This window comes from Balearica regulorum, chromosome 1, assembly GCF_011004875.1.
Source record: "Balearica regulorum gibbericeps isolate bBalReg1 chromosome 1, bBalReg1.pri, whole genome shotgun sequence".
NCBI lineage: Eukaryota > Metazoa > Chordata > Aves > Gruiformes > Gruidae > Balearica > Balearica regulorum.
The window spans coordinates 51,695,277-51,716,936 of NC_046184.1; the positions used below are offsets into that span (position 1 = coordinate 51,695,277).

The 21,660-nt window shown below is 35.0% G+C and overlaps 1 protein-coding gene across 5 annotated transcripts in view; it reads left to right on the plus strand.

The window, feature by feature from the left end:
* Positions 1-21,660, plus strand: part of CFAP54 (cilia and flagella associated protein 54) — a 118,526-nt gene that overhangs the window by 49,302 nt on the left and 47,564 nt on the right. For all 5 annotated transcript variants that reach the window (XR_012834705.1, XM_075749202.1, XM_075749212.1 and 2 more), the window contains 18 exons: positions 219-366; positions 1,350-1,505; positions 3,074-3,196; positions 5,308-5,451; positions 6,790-6,886; positions 9,741-9,830; positions 10,950-11,076; positions 11,475-11,586; positions 12,250-12,398; positions 13,994-14,224; positions 14,649-14,785; positions 16,128-16,309; positions 17,004-17,231; positions 17,443-17,666; positions 17,761-17,896; positions 19,543-19,657; positions 20,678-20,830; positions 21,349-21,546. Coding sequence is in view for 4 of the 5 variants with exons in the window: in XM_075749202.1 (XP_075605317.1) it covers positions 219-366; positions 1,350-1,505; positions 3,074-3,196; positions 5,308-5,451; positions 6,790-6,886; positions 9,741-9,830; positions 10,950-11,076; positions 11,475-11,586; positions 12,250-12,398; positions 13,994-14,224; positions 14,649-14,785; positions 16,128-16,309; positions 17,004-17,231; positions 17,443-17,666; positions 17,761-17,896; positions 19,543-19,657; positions 20,678-20,830; positions 21,349-21,546 (2,750 nt within the window). In the remaining variant the exon portion in view is untranslated. The remainder of the gene's footprint in view (positions 1-218; positions 367-1,349; positions 1,506-3,073; positions 3,197-5,307; positions 5,452-6,789; positions 6,887-9,740; positions 9,831-10,949; positions 11,077-11,474; positions 11,587-12,249; positions 12,399-13,993; positions 14,225-14,648; positions 14,786-16,127; positions 16,310-17,003; positions 17,232-17,442; positions 17,667-17,760; positions 17,897-19,542; positions 19,658-20,677; positions 20,831-21,348; positions 21,547-21,660) is intronic.

The window sequence follows — 21,660 nt, forward strand, 5'->3', positions numbered from 1 at the left end:
AGAAGTGTTATCCCTTTTATTTATTTTTTATGTTAGAAATTTTAAGCATTTTTTCAGTTTTATGTATAAATCTTATTTCCAGAAGTAACTACATTAATCCTTTTTGTCCATAATTTTAAAATTAAAGACTGCATTTTAATATAATACAGTTTCAGGCATGTGATATCTGAATCATCATTAACATGCTTTTACTGTTCTTTTGCTTTTTTATTTTTTAGGTTATGTTTTGAAGCTGTATCTCAGACTTCTCCTATTACCTTGCACCTCTTCCTGAGGAATATATTTGCTATCTGTGACATTAATGTCACAGAAGGAGCACTCTTCTGTGATTCCATCTGTTCCAATGAGATACTTTATAAGGAACAAGTATGTATGGGTTAAAATAATATACTGGATTTCATTTTACTTTTTGATCTGCTTTATTTCATCATTGCAAGATAAATGTTGCAATGTACTAATCCTATTTATAGACTACTTCATTTTCTGTGAGTTATCTGGTCTTCCTGTCTGAAGTATTTTAGTAGCTGTTGTTTATTTTTTATCCTGGTGGGAAGATGGGTTCTGGATCAGTTATTGCCTAATCCAAAGCCCACTGATTGCATCTGAGGAAGGATTTTCCTTGACTTCATGGTGGTAGACTATAATTTAAGAAACAGGTATAGTCATTGTTATTTTTTTCCTACTTAGATGTATCTTGGATTTTTAATTTCAAACATTTCTGCTATTTAACACATATATTTTCATGAATATTGAACTTCTTTAATTTCATAGGTTTAATATCCTAAGCATCTTTTATCTTATTTCAGACTTTCTTATAGTGTAATGGCATGCTAATGATACCAAAAAACCTTTCGATTTATTTGGATGGCAAAGCTTTGCCTCTTGCATTATTGCATTCCTGTTCCACTCTTTCTTCGCTGAAGTATTTGTCTTGTAAAAGTGTGAGCAATTACTCAGTGACTTTACTGGAGCTGCTCACACACGTAGGGACTGCAGCAAGTAAGTGGAAGGGAAAGAAAGGAGTTGTTATCCTCCCCTTACCTGCTCTGAGAGGTTAGCATGTGAAATTTCTGTTCCACACAGGTTGAGGTTGTTAACCAGTCTTTGTAAATTATATGGGTGAATTCAGAGGGCACAATTTTGTAAAGGACAATTGTTTCCTTTAGAATCATGAATAATGTTGCATTTGTTGATATACTTCTAACAGGCATCAGTGTAAATTCATTTTTAAACTTTTATCTTACTTGCTGCTTACACTGCTTTTTAAACTGCAATAACATCTGTCTTCTTTCAAAAGATTTAAAACAACAGAATTCATATTTGAATCAAAATGTACTTTTCCTTTATAGGTTGCTAGATTAGCAGAATGTGAAAGAATGACTGTGGCAATTGAACTTAGCAATTGGTTGAATGATGCAAGTTACACCCTGCAGTCTGTTGTACAATGTTATGGTCTCCTTGCTCCAATTATTTATCACAAGATTTCTTCAGTGCCAGTAGTTCAGGTGAGAGCATTTTAAGACAAAGCAGCTGGCATCCAAGTCCTGAAGTTATAGTGATTCAGATTAAACTTATAATGGAGTGTACAGTGGGAGAGCTAAATATCTAGGCTTTGAGTTCTTAGTAGCTGCTGAAAGAAAAGCCTTTTAGAGTTTAATGTGTTCCCAATGCATGTATGTTCAGCATAAGTTCAACAGATTCTGCTGTCAGATATGCTGAAGTAACTGCAGGATATTGATTGTTTCTTCAGGATGATTTGTTGGTATTTTTAAACTATGGTAGAATCTACAATGTAACTTCTACTTGAATGCTATTTGCATACGGCAATTTTGAGGAAAGAAAAGCAGCATTTGCCTATGGCTTTTTTTTGAATGTTTGCTTCATATACAGTTTTCTTCTTAAAAAAAAAGAAGGCTATTCAGTGTTTTGATAACGCAGTCTTTAGTTTTCAGGCATGTGCTCCTTTCCAGAAGCAAGCACCTTGCTTTGAAAACAGAGTACCTGAATCCTTTCCTGCCATTTCAGAAGCAGCAGACGTGGTTTTTTAGATTCACTAAGGATACAGTGGAAACATGCAACTTTTTTCCCCGTAATAGGTAGTTTTGTGAGGGAGCAACAGTAAGAGCATGAGGCGACTGCAGTGCAGGCAAGGCACAGACTAGCAGCATCTGAACATGGCAGACAGAGCAAGTGTGGCAAGGGGATCCACTGAGAGTCCAGAGAAGTTGAAGTTATTGGGCTGGCCAGGGTCCGTCCAGGAGAAAAAGTCAGGAGCTGCAGGAGTTGGAGCCAGAGACTGGAGACAAGGCTACAACACAGGTCCAAGGTCCATCCAGGAGACGGAACTAAAGACCAGCACACCGATACCACAGCTCAAGCAGGGACTGAAGGCTTGTGTCTGAGCTTAACTGGGACTCCTGTGCCCCTAGGCAGAAGTGTGAGAGGAGGCCCCAAGTGAGGCTGCTCAGGGAATGACTACTGGGGCACTCAGGGCCCTGAGAAGTTTTTAGGAGTGTTTAGAAAAGAAAAACCATTATCTATTTACATAAAGGCACAGCTAGCCACTGGAAATGCCTCCTGTTTCACATTTCCTAATGAACGGGAAAACTAATTTAGTCGCATGTTCTTTTCATGTCTGCTAGACAAAAATGGGGGAAAGAAGTCTTTTATTTTTAAAGCGTATTGGAAACGTTTTTCTTTCATTTAAAATTCTGACCAGCTTGATACATTTTTAAGCAGTGCTCTGTTAGGCGTATGTGATCGGACTGAATTAAGCATTCTTTGATTTCATGTGAATTAAATCAGAAAAAATATCCATCATGTATCTGTAATTTAATATCTGTGATTTTATGTGAACATGTCATTTGTTCCAAAGGGCTGTGGTTGAAATCTTGACACCGTTAAATTCAATGGAAATTTTATTATTGGCTTTTGTAGATTTAGCATTTCATCCTATCCGTTAGATTTCAAAGTATTTCTAAAGTTCACCATCAAATACAATAGGCTGTACAGAGGTACAAGCTTGTGAGTGTGTTGCAGACTCCAAACTTTATTTTAACTCTTGTATTTATAGATCCTCATTAAGTGCTTGGCTGTCCTTCAAGAAATTCCAAGTGCTATTTTGCAGAGGAGACAGGCAGGATGTTATGAGAGTATTCAGCATATGATAGCCTGCACTTCATTTTATACAGCAAAGGTATGGTGTGTATTATTGTGCTTGCAGCTTAGTTTAAGATAAAGCTCTTGTCATTTAGAGATAAAAAATTTAGTAAGCTGGCCTTCAGAGTGGTATCTTAGAGAACTGGCACTCTTGAATAGTAAAGGTGTAGAAATATTCATTAGTATCTTTGTGTCACTGCATTTTATATTTTGACTTTTTAATAGCACTGAGAATTTTCATTTGTTCAGAAAATAGACTGTAACTATTAGTCCATGACATGAAATCTGTATTTTATATCATTCTGTGTATTTTTACATGTAAAGTAGTACTATTTTCAATCAGATTTATATGTAATATATAAATCTAAAAGCTTATTTACTGCAAGTAGGCCATATTTGTAGTTTTAATCAGATTAGCATATCTGACTTATTTGGTAATTAATTAGATACAAGAGACTTTATACTGTTTAGTTCCACATGCTAGCAGGAACATAAACATCTTGACTCTCAGCCATAATACGTATCTGTAGATCACACTTATGATTCAGATACTCTATTTAGTGAGATAAGAAGAAAGGTGGTACTGGTAGGGTTTTTTTCCTCTAATATAGAGACATGCTAAAGTACTCACCATGATAAATGTATGATGCTGAAAAAGTCAGCTTTGCTCTAGCTGTGAGTACAGAGCTCATACTGAAGCTGAGCTGTGGCTGATGCTGGATTCCCCTGTGTTGGTGATCCCTCACCCCAGTCTTTATAGGAGCTGGATCTCTGTGCTCACCTCACAAGATCAGATCAGTGTCAAATATCCTTAAAAGTGCACTGCAAGAAGTCCCAGTTTTCATTCTTTCTATAAAGATGAGTATTTTAAGCCTTAGTATTGTCATTTTCTTCATATTAATCAATTATTTCACGGCTGTGAGGGCAGCGTCAGGGCATGGTGAGGGCTGGGCAGCCAGGAGCCGAGGGCAATGCCATGGCTGGCAGAGCAGCACCTGGCAGTCAGGTTCAACCAGGAGTGTAGGTCATCGATGAGTTTGTGGTCATGAGGGAGATCTGAGCTGAAGCTGGGAAGTCAATCCACAGTTCAGGATCAGGTCTGGTGAGGGAGGGTAGCTGGGGTCAGACACAGCCCAGCAGGCTGGTCCATCGAGATGGGAGCAGTCTGAAGTCAAGCTGAGGAATCGGTCCATGGCTTGGGCGTCCAGACTGGTGGATCCATTGCCAGACCCAGGCATGGCTCGGAGCACACTGGAGACCAGTGTTCCTGCCATATAGGAGCTGGCAGGGACTGTAGGCTTGGACCTGAGCTGAAAGGGAGCTCCTGGCCCCAGGGGGAAAGGGCCCAGGTGGAGGCTGTCAAGGCCAATAAAGCCTATTGAAAGGAACCTTGAAACCTTGATATAGTGTTTATTGTTGGATTCTTCAGCTAAATGACTGTCTGCTTGTACTGCTGATTTTTTTTTCTTAGAGATAGCATTTCAACAGAGTAGCAAACAGAATGAGTGAATTGCAAATGCTTCTCATTAATCCTCGGTCTTCTGTTGAGTTACAGTCAGGCCATGTACTGTATTTATCCTAAAGTAATCTATACACTTATTTTGTACCCCAAAGACAAGCATCTTGATGTGAAGTTACCTTGCACATAGTAGAAGCACTTTGGCCTTCAGAGCTTTATCTAAAGAAGATAAGCCATCTAAAAACATTCCCTACACCATTCATTTATAAATTTCATAATTTAAAAATAAATTTCACCATTACTTTCACTAATACAGTTGGGATTTTCAAATGTACACTTGATACCAGAGAGGTAAATGAGGATCATTTAATTACCCTTTATATTCTTTAATAGCAGTACTGCCCGAGAATGGGGAGAATGTCAATCACAGCAATAGATACTTCTGATTAAATCTTTCTGTTCTCTGAGGGATAGGTTAAAAGCAGAACACATCGATAACATATCTGCAATTCCAATTATTTTACAGGTCTTTCTTTAGTCCTCTTTTTTTTTTTATGAAAGGAAACTTAAGTATTGAGTAATTAATTTCTATTTATAATATTCATGCATTTTGACAATTATAAATAGACAATAATGAAACATTGCATGTTATGCAAAGCAAAAATATATAACAGATGATTCTTTAATAGGTACTACGTTCATGGAAAGAATATGAACTAGCAGTAATTATTGTTAACTACGGGAAAAAATTGTTGGATTCCTCACCAACAACCTCAGCCTGCCTGTCAGGAGCAATGAAAACTGAAGAAACACACACTAGCAAAGAAGTTAAAGTAACTGCTCTGATTTTTACCTTTTCTTTTCTCTAAATACTGTATTCTATTATTTTGAAGACTACATTTATTAACTTTTTGTTTGAGAAGTGATTGTATGGAATAAGAGTTCCCAAAGTACAGCTGAGAGGCTTCTATTTAATTGTAGCCATCTTTGTTAAGACCAGTTGCAGATTGCAGTGGGTACAGGGTCTCATCTTGTTGAACTGGAGACGGGTTAGCAATATTACAGTTCAGAGCCATAAGGATCCTGCAGATATTTATACAAGCATCCCTAACTGATCTTCACATATAGTTTCCAGGAATGTTTATTAGACAGAAAAAACAATGAAATTGTATAAGTAAAGAAGAGCAAAAATATCCTAAATAATGTAGAAACTTAGTCTCTTGTGTTGTGTAGCAGCTGCTTGAAACTGAGTCATAATAAGCGAGTAACTTAAGAATTGTGTAGACTGAAAAATATTTCTCAGTGGAGGACGAACTTTCAACCTCAAAGACCTTAATACTTAAATTACAGAGAGATGCAGCAGGTTGTGAGAATTTCCTGCAAATTAGAATCAAAGTGTTGATTCTCCATACTTTTCTGCCTGTTTTTTTCTTGAAATAATTTTAGAAGAAATTATACTGGTGAGGATTTGCAAAAGAGGTAAGAAAGTAGGAATAATGAGAGAGGAAGAAAGGAGGCAGTGTGAGCATGAAACTGAGATATATTAAAGAGAGGGATAAAAATCAATCAGCTTACAGGGACGGATTTCTGTACGAAATTTTGCAGGATGCTGATAGGATCCAGGATAAATTTTTCTCCATTGTTTATTGCTAAGTTTGTGTAGGCTGCTCCCAGGTTCATACCAAAGGTATCTAAGATCATAGCAACAAGATAATATCTTGAGCCAAGTAGGGCTGACTGAAAATTACATTTTCACCAAAGTGAAAAAAAAAAACTTTCTTTCCAGAGAAGGATTTTGATTTCTGTAGGCACTAAGTAATCTACAAAAGATTATTTTTTCTGGAAAACAATGTATTTTGTCAAACAATCAATTCAAATATGTTGTTGTAGTTGTATGTGGGACTTCCCTAATGATTTATTTAGTGGCAGAGCAACTCCACTCACTCCCTTGGAGATCAATCAAGAATGAATCATGGCCAGGGTTTTGAAGCTGTACTAAAAAATTATGAACATCAATTATATTTCACTTGAAAAGAAAAATAGGACAATATTGATTAAACTATCAGATAAAGAATTAGAAAACTTGGGATCTAACCTAAACTCCACTATTGACCTGCTGGTTTTAGCTAGGTAAAAGCTGAGTTTTCGTAACTAAGTATTGGGTATTTCAGACCACTTCTGCAAAGACATCCCATTTAGCTGCAATGGAAAAAGCAACAGAAAATCTAAGTGCTCTTGAATCAAATCTCCTCAGACTGACAAAACCAGGTGGGTGAACTATTAAAACACTTCTTACCTTTTTCTATGGTTTATTTGTAAAAAATATTTACCTAAGAAGTACTTTTATTTCATATATCTTCCGTGATAAATCAACCAAAATAATAATTTCAGTGATGTGTATAATGACTTTTATTCATCTTTTTTCATCATTTCCACCAAAACCCTCATTCCTTCTTATAATGGAATGGTCATTTTTTGCTATTCTGCAAATATGTCCTCCCAATCTGTGTAAATTGAGTTCCACATTATTTAGACTTGCTTTATCTTCCTAAATCAGAAAATGCAGTAGCAAAGACCATTCATTGTCCATTTTATAGCATGTCTTACTATCCTACCAGTGCTAGTAGTAATGATGACGACAGGAATTTTTGGTGGAGAAAAGGCTTCTTGAAGAAAATTAACAGAAATTATCCTTTTTGTGAAGGAATTGCATGTATACTAGCATTTAACTACCTTGTAACTCAGGTATCTTAAGAGTCTGGATTAAGCATAAGAATTTTCAGGCTAATAGTTCTGCCAAAGTAAGAGAATTAATAAGTAGGACTTGTAAAGGAAACTCAATTAGAACACAGAGCCACTACTGATTTTTTTTTCCCATTCTATTTACATGGCATCTTGTAGTCCTTGGAATCTGCATCGAATCATAGAATAATTTAGGTTGGAAGGCATTTCTGGAAGGCATTTATTCCAACCCCCTGCTCAAAACAGGTGCAATTAAATCAGGTTGCTCTAGGACTTGTCTAGCCAAATTTTGAATCTCTCTGAAGAAAGAGATTTTGCAACCTTTATTGGCAATCTGTTCCAATAATTGACCACCCTTATGGTTAAAAAGGTTTTCTTTATATCTATTTGGTGTTTTCTGATTTCCATTTTGTGCCTATAGCCTCTTGTGCTACCAGTGAGGACAGTCTGTCTCCACATTCTATATTCCTCCTAGTAGGTAGGTGTAGACTCCTCTTAGCCTTAACTCTGAATAAACCCAATTCTCTCAGCCTCTTCTTGCTTTGTCAGGCACTCCTTATCATCTTGGTGGCCCTTCACTGGACTTACTGCAGTATGTCAATGTCTTGTACTAGAGTGTCCAAAACCAAATTTAGTAATCTAGATGTAGTCTCACAAGTGCTGAATAGAGGGGAATAATCACTTGCCTTGATCTGCTGGCTATGCCGTTTCTAATACAGCCCAGTATGCAACTGGTCTTTGCTGCAAGGTTTCTAGTTATCGTCCATCATCTCTGTATATGGATTTGTCTTAGAAGAGAAAGCATTTCTGTAATAAATAGGATGAAAAGAGTGACGCAAAAAATCCATTCATCTGCACGCTGATCCTTCATTTTTTGCTGCTAACATTGATTTATTATTAATAAAATGATGTTCCATTCTTACTTAATAGAAAGTTAAATTAATAGGTTGATTAGTTAGAGAAGAACACATGTTCAGAAATTGGCAGATACTTGATGGCTGAAGTCTGCTCTGTTGCTGAAATAGCATATTCGTCAATAAGTTTCAGGATACAAATTGAAGAGGAGTCTTTTGCTGGGGCCATGCAAAACAAATAACAAAGCTTACGGCTGTCCTTACAAAAACATCTAAGTGGTTTAGGACAATGTGCACACTCATAGGGCATGCTGTTAAAAATATTTGGGAAAAAAACCCTTGTCATAGGAAATCCTTAAAAGTGGATCAACACTTAGCATTCCGTTGATGATAGTCTAGGAGAAAAATGAAAAAAAGCTGAATCTGCCTCTTTGATAAGAAACTGAGAAAAGCAAAATATTTCATACACAGTACAATTTAAATTCTGAAATTTCAAATGTTTTCCCATTTAAAAATTTTTGGGAGGTGGTATTCTTTGTGAAAATGCTCATTTGAAGCAATATATTTTTGAACTTGTCAAATAGGAGAGAGAACTAATAAAGAGTGTGACTTGTCCTAAACAGAAAATAAAGAAAAGAATCTTCTTTTCCTGCTGGCTGTCGTATTTAATTGGATGTTATTTGCATTCAACAGACTTCAACTGACTGCCACCACTGGAGGGTGTAGCTGTTGATCCGCTATCATAGCTGATTATTCCAGAGTGCATTTTTAACCTCACTTTTTTCAGGGACTAGCTGCATTGATCTTTTTCAACCGCAGAACTTGCCTAAGCACAAAATTTGTAGGTCATGTTTCTTTATTAAGGCAAAATAGCAACTAGCACATATAACATTGTTCCAGTGCTCATCGGCTGGTAATGCAGTTGTATTTAACTCTTAGAATCCAAGTTATTGTTCTGCTATATATTATATATACTATTTATATCTCTATATTGTATATATTATTAACACCTATAATATATTATTTATAGAATAGAAATACATTTGTATACGTATATTTATATAAATATTTTGGTGAAGAAAAAAAAATCCTTTACCTACTTATGCTATCCATATGCCCAGCATGTATGTAATCACTAATCACTAGTAGCATCATGTGTTCAATTCCTGCTGTATGGCTTTAAATAAATTTTTGGACATGTCCTTACTGCACATCCTCCTCCACAGATGATTTGTATGGACCTTTGTTAGGCCTCTCATGAACTCCAGACATCCTGCTCATTAGTCTAGCAGCTGGAAGTTCATCAGTTACATCCATAAGCTCTTTATTATTTAAGTGGCACAGCTACTTATGTTAGAAGAAAATAACAAGCTTTTGAATTTCTCTCTGGATGACAGTGAGAGATTTAAAAGCAAACTCTGTGCTAAAGAAGGATTTTTCATGTCTTCAGTTACGATTCCAGGTAGAGTTTCTATTGTGCACTATCACTGCTTGTCATAATGGATTTGATTTGGTTATTGATGTAGCTTATGGATCAGAGCTTACAGGACAGGAAGATCCTTTGTTCCTCTACCCTGTAATTTCATGTTGGACGTCAAACAGTGCTTATCGAGAAGGTAGGATAATTGATGTTTACTTTAGTTGTAAAGGCTTCTTTACTTCAGAAAGTTGCCAGTGAAGCTATCTACTTCTTGCTTGGAATAAGCTCTTGGAAACTTTCTCTTCATTTTGTTCTCAAATATACAAAATCAAGTAAAACATAGCTTAAAAAAAGTTCTTAATATAATCACATTTAGAAATGCATTAAATACTTGCAAAAAATTATTTTAGATATTGATGCTAAGTATATAAAATATTCATATTTTAAATAATTTGAATAATGTTTATTTTCTAATAACCTTACAAATGACATCATTTTTTAAAGTTGTGTCAAGATTTTGTTTGTGTGGAATGTTCTTTTAAAATTGAGATACTCCATTTCCACATTATGTTTTTGAAAGAAGAACTCACAAAAGTCTGAGTACGCTTGCATTTTTGAAATAGGATTTAAGATTTAGGTATGTGACCTTTGCCACCGCCTTATTTTTTTTTAATATTCAAAATAACAATGGAGCTTAGCCTTTAAAATTAGTATAGCTTTCGAATAGGATAAATATTTATTTATTGATGGTAAAAATTATGAAGATAGCCAAACAGTAAAAGCAGTTTGCAATTATGAAGCAGCCTAAAATCTAGACAACACAGCTCCACTGCGGCAATGAGAACTGTGTGATGCTTGTACACTAATGTGACTGTCACTGAGAAGAGCAGCCCAAGTGAACAGAATGCAAGTACTTTGTTTATACTTGCTTTATTGTTTTTTCAGGATTTTCAGGCAAGTGTACAATTAGGCATGTTGAATAGCGTTATAAAATATTTTTACATTATGTACTGCATGCTACAAAAATAGTTCCAAACCTGTTGTGACAGTCCCTAGAATGTTTTTAATTCCAGGAGTGTAAATAGAGTGAACTTCTGATTCTGGATGCCCGGTCACAAGAAGAACTATTTAGCAACTGCTGTTGTGTCTCATGACCTATCTGATTTTGGTATCAGTATGCCTTTTCTTCATCAGTGTGCAAAATTACATAAATATGTGCTTTCAGACATACATAGCTGCAATTATACCTCAATTCAGAAACCTGTTACAGCAAAAGTACAAAAGACTGTGTTAATTATTTGTTACTTCATTGCAGTGATGAAATTCAGAAAGAAATCACGTTTTCTTGAGTTCTTTGTTCAACTTTTGCACAAAATCCTGAATGAAGAGAAGTTTCAGTGCATTCTGGACTGGGCAGGCAATGTGCAAGTTTACTTGAAAAGGTAGATCTCTATTATAGAAGTAGTGAAAAACTACTACTTAGGTTCACCAGTGTCACAGTTACAGCAGAAACTGTAAATTGTACCTTGTAGAAGACCCATCTGGAGCTATTTCCATGGCTCCTAGTCTGCAGAAGTTCCATGGACACAGAGGATTATATAATTACAGAAAATATTGTATTGTGACCTCGTTATACATGGAGACTTCTCCCTTGGCTGTGTCTGTTCAAAACTCTGTCTATTGCTATTTTCTCAAGGGGAAGAAGGAAAGAATACCAGCTGAATTTAAAACTCCCAGTGAAACAGAGATTGCATGAGCCCTACCTGTTCCCAAAGATAACCCTTTTAATATGAAAGGAGTTGATGATGGTGATGATGATGATTTTAATGTTGTTTGTCAGGAGGAATGACCACCTTCTCTGTATCAATGGAATATCAACACAAGAAACAAGTTCTTCCACTCTGCCAGAAGGCACGGATAGATACACTACAGGAGTTGTGGAGTTTCAGAAAGTGAGTTTTATTTTTAAGGAGTCATGTACGTCTTTACTGGGCAGCAATACCTTAAGCACAAAAATATATTTTTAAAAGCTGTCTCATAAAAAAACCTCAACTAAAGACATGCATAATTAGTAAAATCTGGGATACAAACTCTAGTCCTCAGCTCACCTCTGCTCTTCTAAAATGTCCTAACATAAATTTTTGCTTTTATTGGAAGCTAAGAATAATCTTAATGGATTTGTATTGTTTTGGAGGAAGAGTTTTCTCCCTCATAGCCATCTAGTAATGCTGTAATACTGCTAGCATCTCAGATAGATTAGGGAAAGGGTTTTCTGTCTCAGTTTTTGCATTGCAAAGTTTTACTATTTATAATAATAGGGAAAGAGCTATCATTATTTTTGAGATGAAAAAACACTGGTATACGAAAGAAAATATTTGGGGACCTGGCTGGCTTCTTAGTGTCAGGCATTTGATGAATATCTTCCAGAAAAATTGTAAAGCTTTTGGGAATATTAAATACTTTTTTTTCTGTCTTATTTTGACAAACAGTTCCAGAATTTATTTTCTGTTCTGTTCCTGCATAAGCCAAACTGCTGTATAACTCAAGTAATTGATAATGTAGATAAATAAGTATTTGAAGTATATTTAAGATTTTCATGGAAGATTTTTTTAAAGAGTACGGACATCTCACCTTTAAAGAAACCAGACGCATCAACTTTGAAGAAAGGAAGAAAAGAAGCCTTGAGTCCTATTCGAAAAAGACAGACTCTAAGACAGTATTTAATGAAACATCCAAACATAATGAAATCTCCAGAAGCACAAAGGTAAATGAACATAAGTTGTCAGGTTCATATACAGAACCAAAATATTTTGACTGAAATTTAGTTTACAATTAAGTGTGTATTTAAAAATATTTTTCTATCAAAGGGATGAATTTCTGCACAGTCCACTCACTTTTCTGTTTTAGTTTGGTATAAAATTTGCTTCCACTCAAGAGAATAAAATCTATCATCTCATTTCTATTTCAGAGAATAACTGTTGAAGATTTTGAAGTCTTTGTATGAATAATCAAAGATTGTATTTCATGAATATGTAGATTCATCATGGTGGAAAAGCTATGTTAATCTGCATACTATAATGCTTTTCAAACTGTGTTGGGGAGCTTACCTGTTAGAAATCTAATAAAGAATATGTTTATTTGTTCCTGATGTTCAGGTAGTTTAACTGATTTCTGTCATCCCTTTGCCAGTCTTTTTGGATTATCTGTTCTGTAGCTTTCAGAAAACTGTTCCTTGACAGAAACAAAACAAAATTCATTCACCTCTTCTTTTGGCAGATAATTGTATATATTTGGTTAACTCGTTAATAACAATACCTTCTGACTGAAAAGAATTTGTTATATTCATTACCTTGTGCTTTGGTCATTATGCTTCCAGCAATTAGCAAATAGAAAACTAGAAATATCTGCATATAAGCAATCACGTAACTGATTCTGGAAGCGTTTTAAATCAAGAACCTCAAAAAAGTCTTCCATACACTATCTTCTAAATATTTACCTAAACCATCCATTTTTCCTCCTTGACACAAAACCCCCACCTTACATGACAGGATTTTCATGACTTTCAGTGAAAGAGGGGATGTTTAAGTTATCCTGGGCTTCTTGCTTTTTCATCTATTCTTTCATATCTTACATACTAATATTGCTGTGTCATATAATCAATATTGCATATGGTATACTGTTCTGCCCACATTTTAAAGGTGGAAAACAGGCAAAAAAATAATTTAGATTGATAAAGGGATCATTTTGCAGTTTATAACAAACAAACAAGCAAAAAGATATTTGATTTGACTACAGCATTGTATGTGTGCCAGGTAACACAGAATTGTTTGATCTGGCAGAGAAACATGAAAAAAAATCTGTGGCTGGAAATTAAAGCCAGGCATCCATATCTGAAATAAAATGTTTTCTTCACATTGAGGATGATTAGCTACTAAAACACATCAATAAAAAGAGTGATCCAAATTTATAGTATAATAGTAGACCCTCCATCTCCTGAACAGACTGTGTGAAACACATTGTACTTGCTATAATAAACTGTTTGGATGATTCCAGATACAAATAACTTCAAGCACAGAGCTAAACTTTGTGTAAGTATTGAGACAAATATCTTAATGGAAGTTGGTAAAATATAAGATAGGATTTAGTGTGTGTTAAGTGCACTTAAAGGGAGAAAGCACAATTGCTTTTACCGACTGCAGCAAAAATCCTTCTGCTAGAAACGTGTCATATACCTCTCGGTTAATATGAGTCTGTGGGTATGCATTGGGATACTTCTGTGTATCTTTACCATGATTTTCTTTTCTAGAGGTTCAAGAAAACACAGTTTCATTTTTTGCTACTTCTTTTATTTTGTTTTAGGAAATGCATGGAACAGTTGCAAAAAGTAGCTCATCACACCTTAGTGGTACTGCTGAAACCAATTGTGAGTAATTACTTAAAGCGAAGGAAGTTTCATCAAATATGTCTTGGAGAGATGCCCTGGAGGTCTCAGATGAATATCTATCTGGCAGTTGCACACTACAACTTATTTAAAAAGAAACTGGAAGAGCAATATAACATTGGAATTTGTGGTTCACGGTATCTGGACAGGTATATCTTACTGCATTATCAGTGATTGCTATTAATAAAGATTATTGTGTTATTGCCATTAATGCAGACAGATCTGAATTACAGTATCATCAGTCAGTTTGTCATAGGAACAGTTGAGCTTCCAAATGCAAATTGATTTACTATGTAACAAGTTTTGCTTTCCATCATATGGCAGGTGACATGCACATTTTTGGTTGCTCACTTGACTGGTCAGATGAAAGTTTTGCAATATACTATACTGTGCTATTTTTTTGTTCCTTTATAACTTTTGGATATCATTCGTTATTTTTAAAGCTGCTGGAGAGTAATCAAAACTCACTTTCGAGAAACTGAATTTTGTGTGTGTATATCAAAATTCTTTTTAATATTGTATCTGGGTTGTTTTTTTTTTTTTGTGCTTTCTTCTTTTTCTCCCGTTCTGCAGTTACAATATTTTGGATCCTGAAATATTCTCATTAAATAATTCTGGCACTGTAGTGGTGAGAGAAGTCGTAGAAAATGACATGGGAACACCAACTCCTCCTCTCATTAAAAAGTCAAGAATGACTGAAAAACAAACTTGTAAGAGCTTGTAACGGGTACACAATTGGAATCAGTTTCAACTTAATTTTTTCCCTCTCTTAATTTCTGTCTTGACTTCCATCATTGGTTCTCCACATCACCTTTGAAAAAACACTCGTGCCAATTTAAAGAGAAAATGTTTGTGGATTTCAGAAATGTACTCTGTATTTTCTCTTTTTGGCATATCTAATATAAAAAAAGTCATAGTCAAGAATGGGGCATTTATAATAACTCTGAGCATTGTTTATTGTATTGATAGATCTGTTACTTTTTATCAAGTGGTTATTCTTTATCCTATACTTTAGTAACATTTCTAAATTCTAATAATGTAGTGATATTAGCTTTTGTTTTGCAGAAGCCATGCTACCTAGACCTAGTAAATTGATAATATTCCAGATTATTCTAAATGCAGTGATAATTTTTATGAGTTTCTGTAGTTGTTAATTGGACTGTAGTTTCCTTTAGATTTCCTAACAGGGTCATTCTGTAAGTCTTTCTTAAAATTATAGACTGAATTTTAGTGTTATCTCTCAAAGCTGTAGAGAGCAAAACTCTCCTATCATTCCATGTAGGATTTCCTTAGGGAGGAATCAACCATCCTCTTTGCCTTTTTCAAGGAGGTGTGACAAAAACTAGCAGTTGAATTCACTGGTTCTCTTTGCAACAGCTTACTTTTAGTTATACTCTCTTGTCTTGATGTTTACAAGTCACTGAGAACCAAGTCACTGAAAGTTGCTGAAAACTAATGAAAATCCTGTTTACTACCTCCTAGCCTTTGCAGTTCTGAATGGAAGAATTTAATCAAGTGTGTAGTTTGCCATAGAGTTCAAATACTGCTTAGCTAGAAATGAGCTTCTGCCTGAAACCTTTAGCTCAGATATTACTGTATCCCACTACCATGAACCTTTGTGTTTCCCCTTGGAGGATATTTGGTGTTGAATAAAATAATGAAGCAATTCTGCACATACCACAGAATTTGTCAGAAATCTTCCCTTCTTCCTTACTTCTTGTTTTAAGAGGCCTCAGAGGCAGAAGGGTTCTTGCGAGCTTGCAATACAGTGATTTCTTGCTAAAACTTAACTTCTGTGAGGGTTATGTTTTGGTTTTGAGGCTGAAAACTATTTAGTACACTTTTTTATCCCTGCTTCTCCCAACGCTTAAGTAAAAGCATCTTATATTTTAAATATCATAACCTTATAAATATGATAACCTTAACATTGGCATTTTCTAACATTTAAGTATTTAGCTGCCACAGGAAAATCCTAGCTGGCTGATAATATTTTCTTTTTTATTTTTTTTAGAACTTTAACTCATTTGTAACCAGTGAACTTTTTGTCTTCAGGTACAGATAAATCTTCTGAGCACAGCATTAAACTGAGTGGAACAGATACTCCTCAAACTCAAACAACAAATGATACAGAAATTTCTGTCTCTCATTCTCCCAAAGAATGCAACAGGTTTCTGTCAAATACCATTTTATTGGAGCACTTTACAAAAATCTTTCTGCATTTAAGAAGAGCAGTGGTAAGATAAGCTTTCTTATTAAACATTTTATTTATTACTAAGCATTGTATTACAATACTTACTACTTTCTACGTTAAAAGAACCCACACTTCAGAAACTCTAAAAAACTTCAGTGGGAAAGAGCAATGATTTCTCATCTTCTGCAAAACGTCCAAGTACAGCGTATGAAATGTCAGACACATCACCTATCTCAATGTTTATTTCTATCAGACATATCATAATTTATATAAATATTTTATTTTTCATTTAGTCTTTGTAACTTCCTTCTCGTGTTTGTTAAATCTTTCTGAAAATACTTGCAGACTTACCTTTCCCTTTACAAGTCTTAGTGAATGCCTCAGTAGAATAAGCAGAAGGACAAGTGATTGAAAGGAAATGCAGATTGACTACTCTTGCCATAAACCCTTCTATAACCAAGTAAAAACGCATGTATAGGTGGTATGAATTAATTTTTATTTCTTATTCTCACACCAAAAGCAGCAATTAAATTATAAATTAGTGCTTCTATGGAAATTTCCAAATTAAGGTTCTGTAATGCATTATATAAATTGAAATATTGAATGATCTGTTATTAAGGATGATCCATAGACTGCTATTTTGAAAGATTACTTATACTTAAGCTTTGCAATAAAAGAATGAAGTTTTTAATTTCTGAATTTCCAAAGTATAATTATATTTTGAATGATATGCATAGGTTCTTGCTCACCGTGGTGGCCACTGGACGTTGCTTCAAAATGCTTGTCGAGAACTTTGGAACTATACTCAAGAATTACAATTGACTGCTAACCATTCACATTCCCATACGGACACATTTCCCATTACCAGGGGTTTTCTTAGGAACACCATCTGGTTGCCATTTTATTTGGCATCAGACATGATTATTGATATGATAACTGATCTACAAGCAAGCAAGTCTCTTAAGGTAAAAATGATTTTTATTAAGAGAGTATACTCTTTATTATGACACCTTCAGTAGAGATAGTTTTCTTTCTGTTGCATTATATTCTGGTATCTCCAAGTTATTCTCTGTAACAAGTTTTTAGAGGATTATAGGACTTCCTAATCTTTATAATTTGATTTCTGCTAAAAACAAGTTTGAAAATAAGAGGTAGAATAATGTTTCTTCACTGTAGATTGTGGATCCTGAAGGAGACTTCTGCATGCCCAGTTGTTTAGGAGGTATTATGGATGAGAATGGTGGTTCCAGTCTCCATCCACAGTCTCCCCTGGATGATGTGAATGTGATTGACTTGAAATGGATATGTAATCTGATTCTTAAAACAATAGAATTGTTATATCGAATGAAGAAGTGGGAAGCACTGGTACACATAGCTGTACAATTTAACATATTTACACAGTAAGTCACACCAACTCTAATAACTAAAAAGCAACATGATATAGTTAAATCTACTGTTATTTTGCTTAATTACTATACTTTGCTTTTTTTTCAGTGAGAGATACACAGAACAAGTGAGTCCACTGCTGGTGTATGCTCAGAGGCAACTGCTGGAAAGGATACAGCAATTCAGTGGCCCAGACAGCCATGAATCTCATTTCATGAAATATCTGTCTGATAATGCACATAAGGTGAAACACAGATTTCTTTTTTGGGCACTGACTCTTAATGTGAACTAAATATAGTGAAGTACTTTCACTGATGAGATTAATATGGTTTTTCATAATGTTCACAAATTGTAAATTAAAATAAATTAATGAACATAATTGATTGAAGTGCATGAAAAGGCTTATATGACATAATTCTGGCAGCAGCAGAGGTCTGGACTTGATGACCCAGAGAACATTTCTTCCATGCATAATGTACTCATTCCATATGAGCCTAAATCTAATTTTGTGTTAGTGCTTGATGCCGCTCTTTTAACCTGAAAACATTTATTTGGATATTGTGCAATCTTTGTGATTAATTAAAATTAAATACAAAGAGATTGCTTTGTTTCTGCATTGGAACACTGCTCCTAAAGACCAAAATTAATCAAATTGAGTTAACCCAAACACTGACAATACCAATAAAAAACTTGTAAAACTTGACCACCAACAAAAAACCCCTAAGCTGCTCAGCAAGGTTGTCTCATTAAAAGCCATGGCTCTATGTAATAAACTGACATTGCTACTTGGAAATTTTTCATGGAATCAGCTATTAAAAATTATGATTTTCCTTTTATTTAACCTAAAGTTTATTTCTAAGAAGTTTTCTGGAAGTCAGTTGCATGGTTGATGTTTTTAATATGTTTCTATTACTAATATAAACACAGGACTTAAAGGAGATGGGGGAAAGTGGGATTTGGAATTCCAAACGGGTTTGTTCTGAACATGATCACAGCATTCAGGAGCCACTGCTTTGCCAAAGGGCACTCCTGGCTTGCGAAGGGCAGCTGAGGTGCTCTATCTTGTCTCTCCGTAAGGCTGTTTCCTGCTGACTTCTTTCAGGCCCTGCTGTTCAGAACATAGTGCTTTGTCTTAAAAAAAAAAGGACAGTGTGGCAAACCACCACATACCACTGTAATCTGAGGAGTGTGGAAAAGTAATCATAGTTTTGAGAGACAATTTACAGAATAAAGACTAATGATAGTTAATAGTAATAAGGATTGTTCAAAATGACATCATCAGGTTAGAAATTTGGAGGTATGGCTACATTTCACAATGCGATGCCTTTCAGAAAGTCTAGAGCTAGATCTGAATTGGTTCTTTTGCTTCTGAAGTGATGTAGCTACATTAGCAAAATACAATGTCTGTGCCGGATTAGCCCTTTATAGAGTCTGGAAGTTTGCATCTCTGACAGGGTTAGACTGCTTCTGTTATTTGCTTAAAGCTATTTTGTATATCCCTGTGCAGCATTCCATCATGCTTTACAGGCAGTGTCCTCTTTAGGCCTACTTATACTGGCAGGTTCTTTGCAAGCATGCATTTATCCAGGCAAAGAAAAGTGGAATATTTACCGAACATCAGCTGGTTGCTCATGATTATGGCAAATACCGAATAAGATACAAGTTTAATTCATTAACATCTAAATACTTACATATGTTATATCCAATACTTAGGTGTTGTGAATGTTTCGACTCTTACTGACAAGGGTACTAGTTATGGGTCATTGGTGTCCTTGTAAATTAGTCCTCATTTATTTTGTCATATGACTATTTAGATAATTAAATTTAAGCACCAAACATTGATTTTTCTGAATATTATTCAATTATCATCAAACAAAACTTGCTTTCTAGATGAGTTGCAGAAACTACATAGGGCGGAAATTACAGCTGCCTGTTGTCCATTCTGCTAGTGAACGGATTTTTCCTGGATACTTTTTCTGTCCTGAGATGAAAAATGATTATACAGGTCAGAGTACATTTCAGTATCGTGAGTTCTCTTTTCTCCCAAACCCTTTCCTTTTTTTCATACTAGATATTTGTTTTGGTTTCCTCCTTATCGTAGGTCTTCCACTGCTCCTATAATCTGTTTCTTTTAATATAAACTCAGTTTTGTCTTCAAATTATTATTCTGGATATTTTGGATGGATAGTAATGTTGTCAAGACCTTTCCAAATATATTCACGCTGTATCTGAAAGCAGAGAAAAGCAGTTGTTATCCAAATGCCAGGTGACCTACAGTATGTTGAGTGAGCTTGGCAGTCTTGGTCCAGTTTTCTGTCGGTATTGTTGAATATCCAGCAATATACCCAGAAATTAATGTGAACCTGCACTGTTATCGATAGAATCAATAGAAAAACTGAAGTGAACTATAAGGTGACAAAACACCTCTTTTACCTACAGTTGCTGTTCTTTTCAGTCAGGATTAAAATGTTGTAGTCATTAACGGAAGTTTGTAAAGCATAGTTCTTCATACCACAGATATGTCAACACAGGGCTTTGTGTTGAATTCAGCTGAGGAAAGTCATTAAAGAATAAATAATGCGGTATGTAAGAAGAATAGGTAATATTATGCATTCAGTGAAGAGAGCATGCCAATTCACAGGCTGGTACATAGAAACTACGGTAATTGTAGTAAATAGGATCAACAGTTCTAGTAAAAGATTTGTTTCCAAACTTAAGATGCCAGAATTCAGAGCAGAAAGCTGAGCTGAGGCATGCCCAGGGCAGATGGAATTCAGGGAATATAGATGTCACATGAGAACTAAAATGGAACACTGAAAAAGACATAAATGCTCAGAGTGTTCCTGGTGATTAATAATTTTGCTTTAATTCATAATCCAACAGGAAACAAAGGTGACAATTATGTTAATATATTTTAGTTTTGAAGTTGTGGAATGGTTCAAATATATGTTTCTCAGAGTGATTTACTAAAAATATATATTTATGTAATGCAACATTTTTCTCCATAATTATTAATTCCTTTTAGATTGCAGTCAAGCGAAAGTCCTAGTTTATGTACCTCTTGATGTGAATGATACACTGAACTGTTTTAGAGAAGCTCTACAAAAATCTAACTATCACAGCAGAGCACTGAGACACAGCAGAAAACTACTTTCATTATTTCTCGCGCACACACAAGGTGAGTTATTTATTGAAGTGTTTCTCAGTAAAGTGTATATGCAGTTAAAATAGTAAAGAGTGAAAGGAATAGATTTTTTAAATTCAAATTTTAGTTGTTATTGACAATTACAAAAATAAAGAATATAAAGTTATAGATGAAGTTCCATGAGCACAGGCTTTAAGCCTGATTTCCTATGATTTGTGTCTCATGGTTGGATGATAATTTTTTTTCATGCAGCTGTGTCACTTGTCTGTCTGCAGCGAAACCTCTGTCAGAGGACTGATTGGTAGATCTTCCCAAGTTTATTTTCTCTAACAGAGCATATATTTTCATTTGGTTGCACTGACCGATGAATTATGTCTAATGAGTTTAGTTAGGAGACACATAGACAGAATCATAGCATAGGAAACCAGATAAAAATAGGGTACACAGGAATTGTATATTTGTTTGAGTAATGTGGTGTGAAAATATTTGTGGTGCTGGAAATAGTATAATACTTTTCCAAACTGATCATATAAATCACTTTTCTGGTCTAGAAAATGCTGCAAGAGCAATCAGCAGTCATATCTCTTCAAATAGAAGACTAGAATTTAATGTGGGAGCTGAACTGATATCTCTACCAACGCCATATGACCTTTCTGAAGAAAAATTTAATTTATCCAGTAAGGTTGAGAGTAAGCCAATACCCCAGTCACAGCTTTCAGTAATTATCTCTTCCTATGAACAAACAATTGGTAATTTTTTTTCCATAAATTTGTGTTTACAGCTAAGATGTAATATAATTCTGCCTATCTGTGTTCATATATGTTTATTCCAGTGTTATTTTCCTCTGTCAGACAGCTATAACT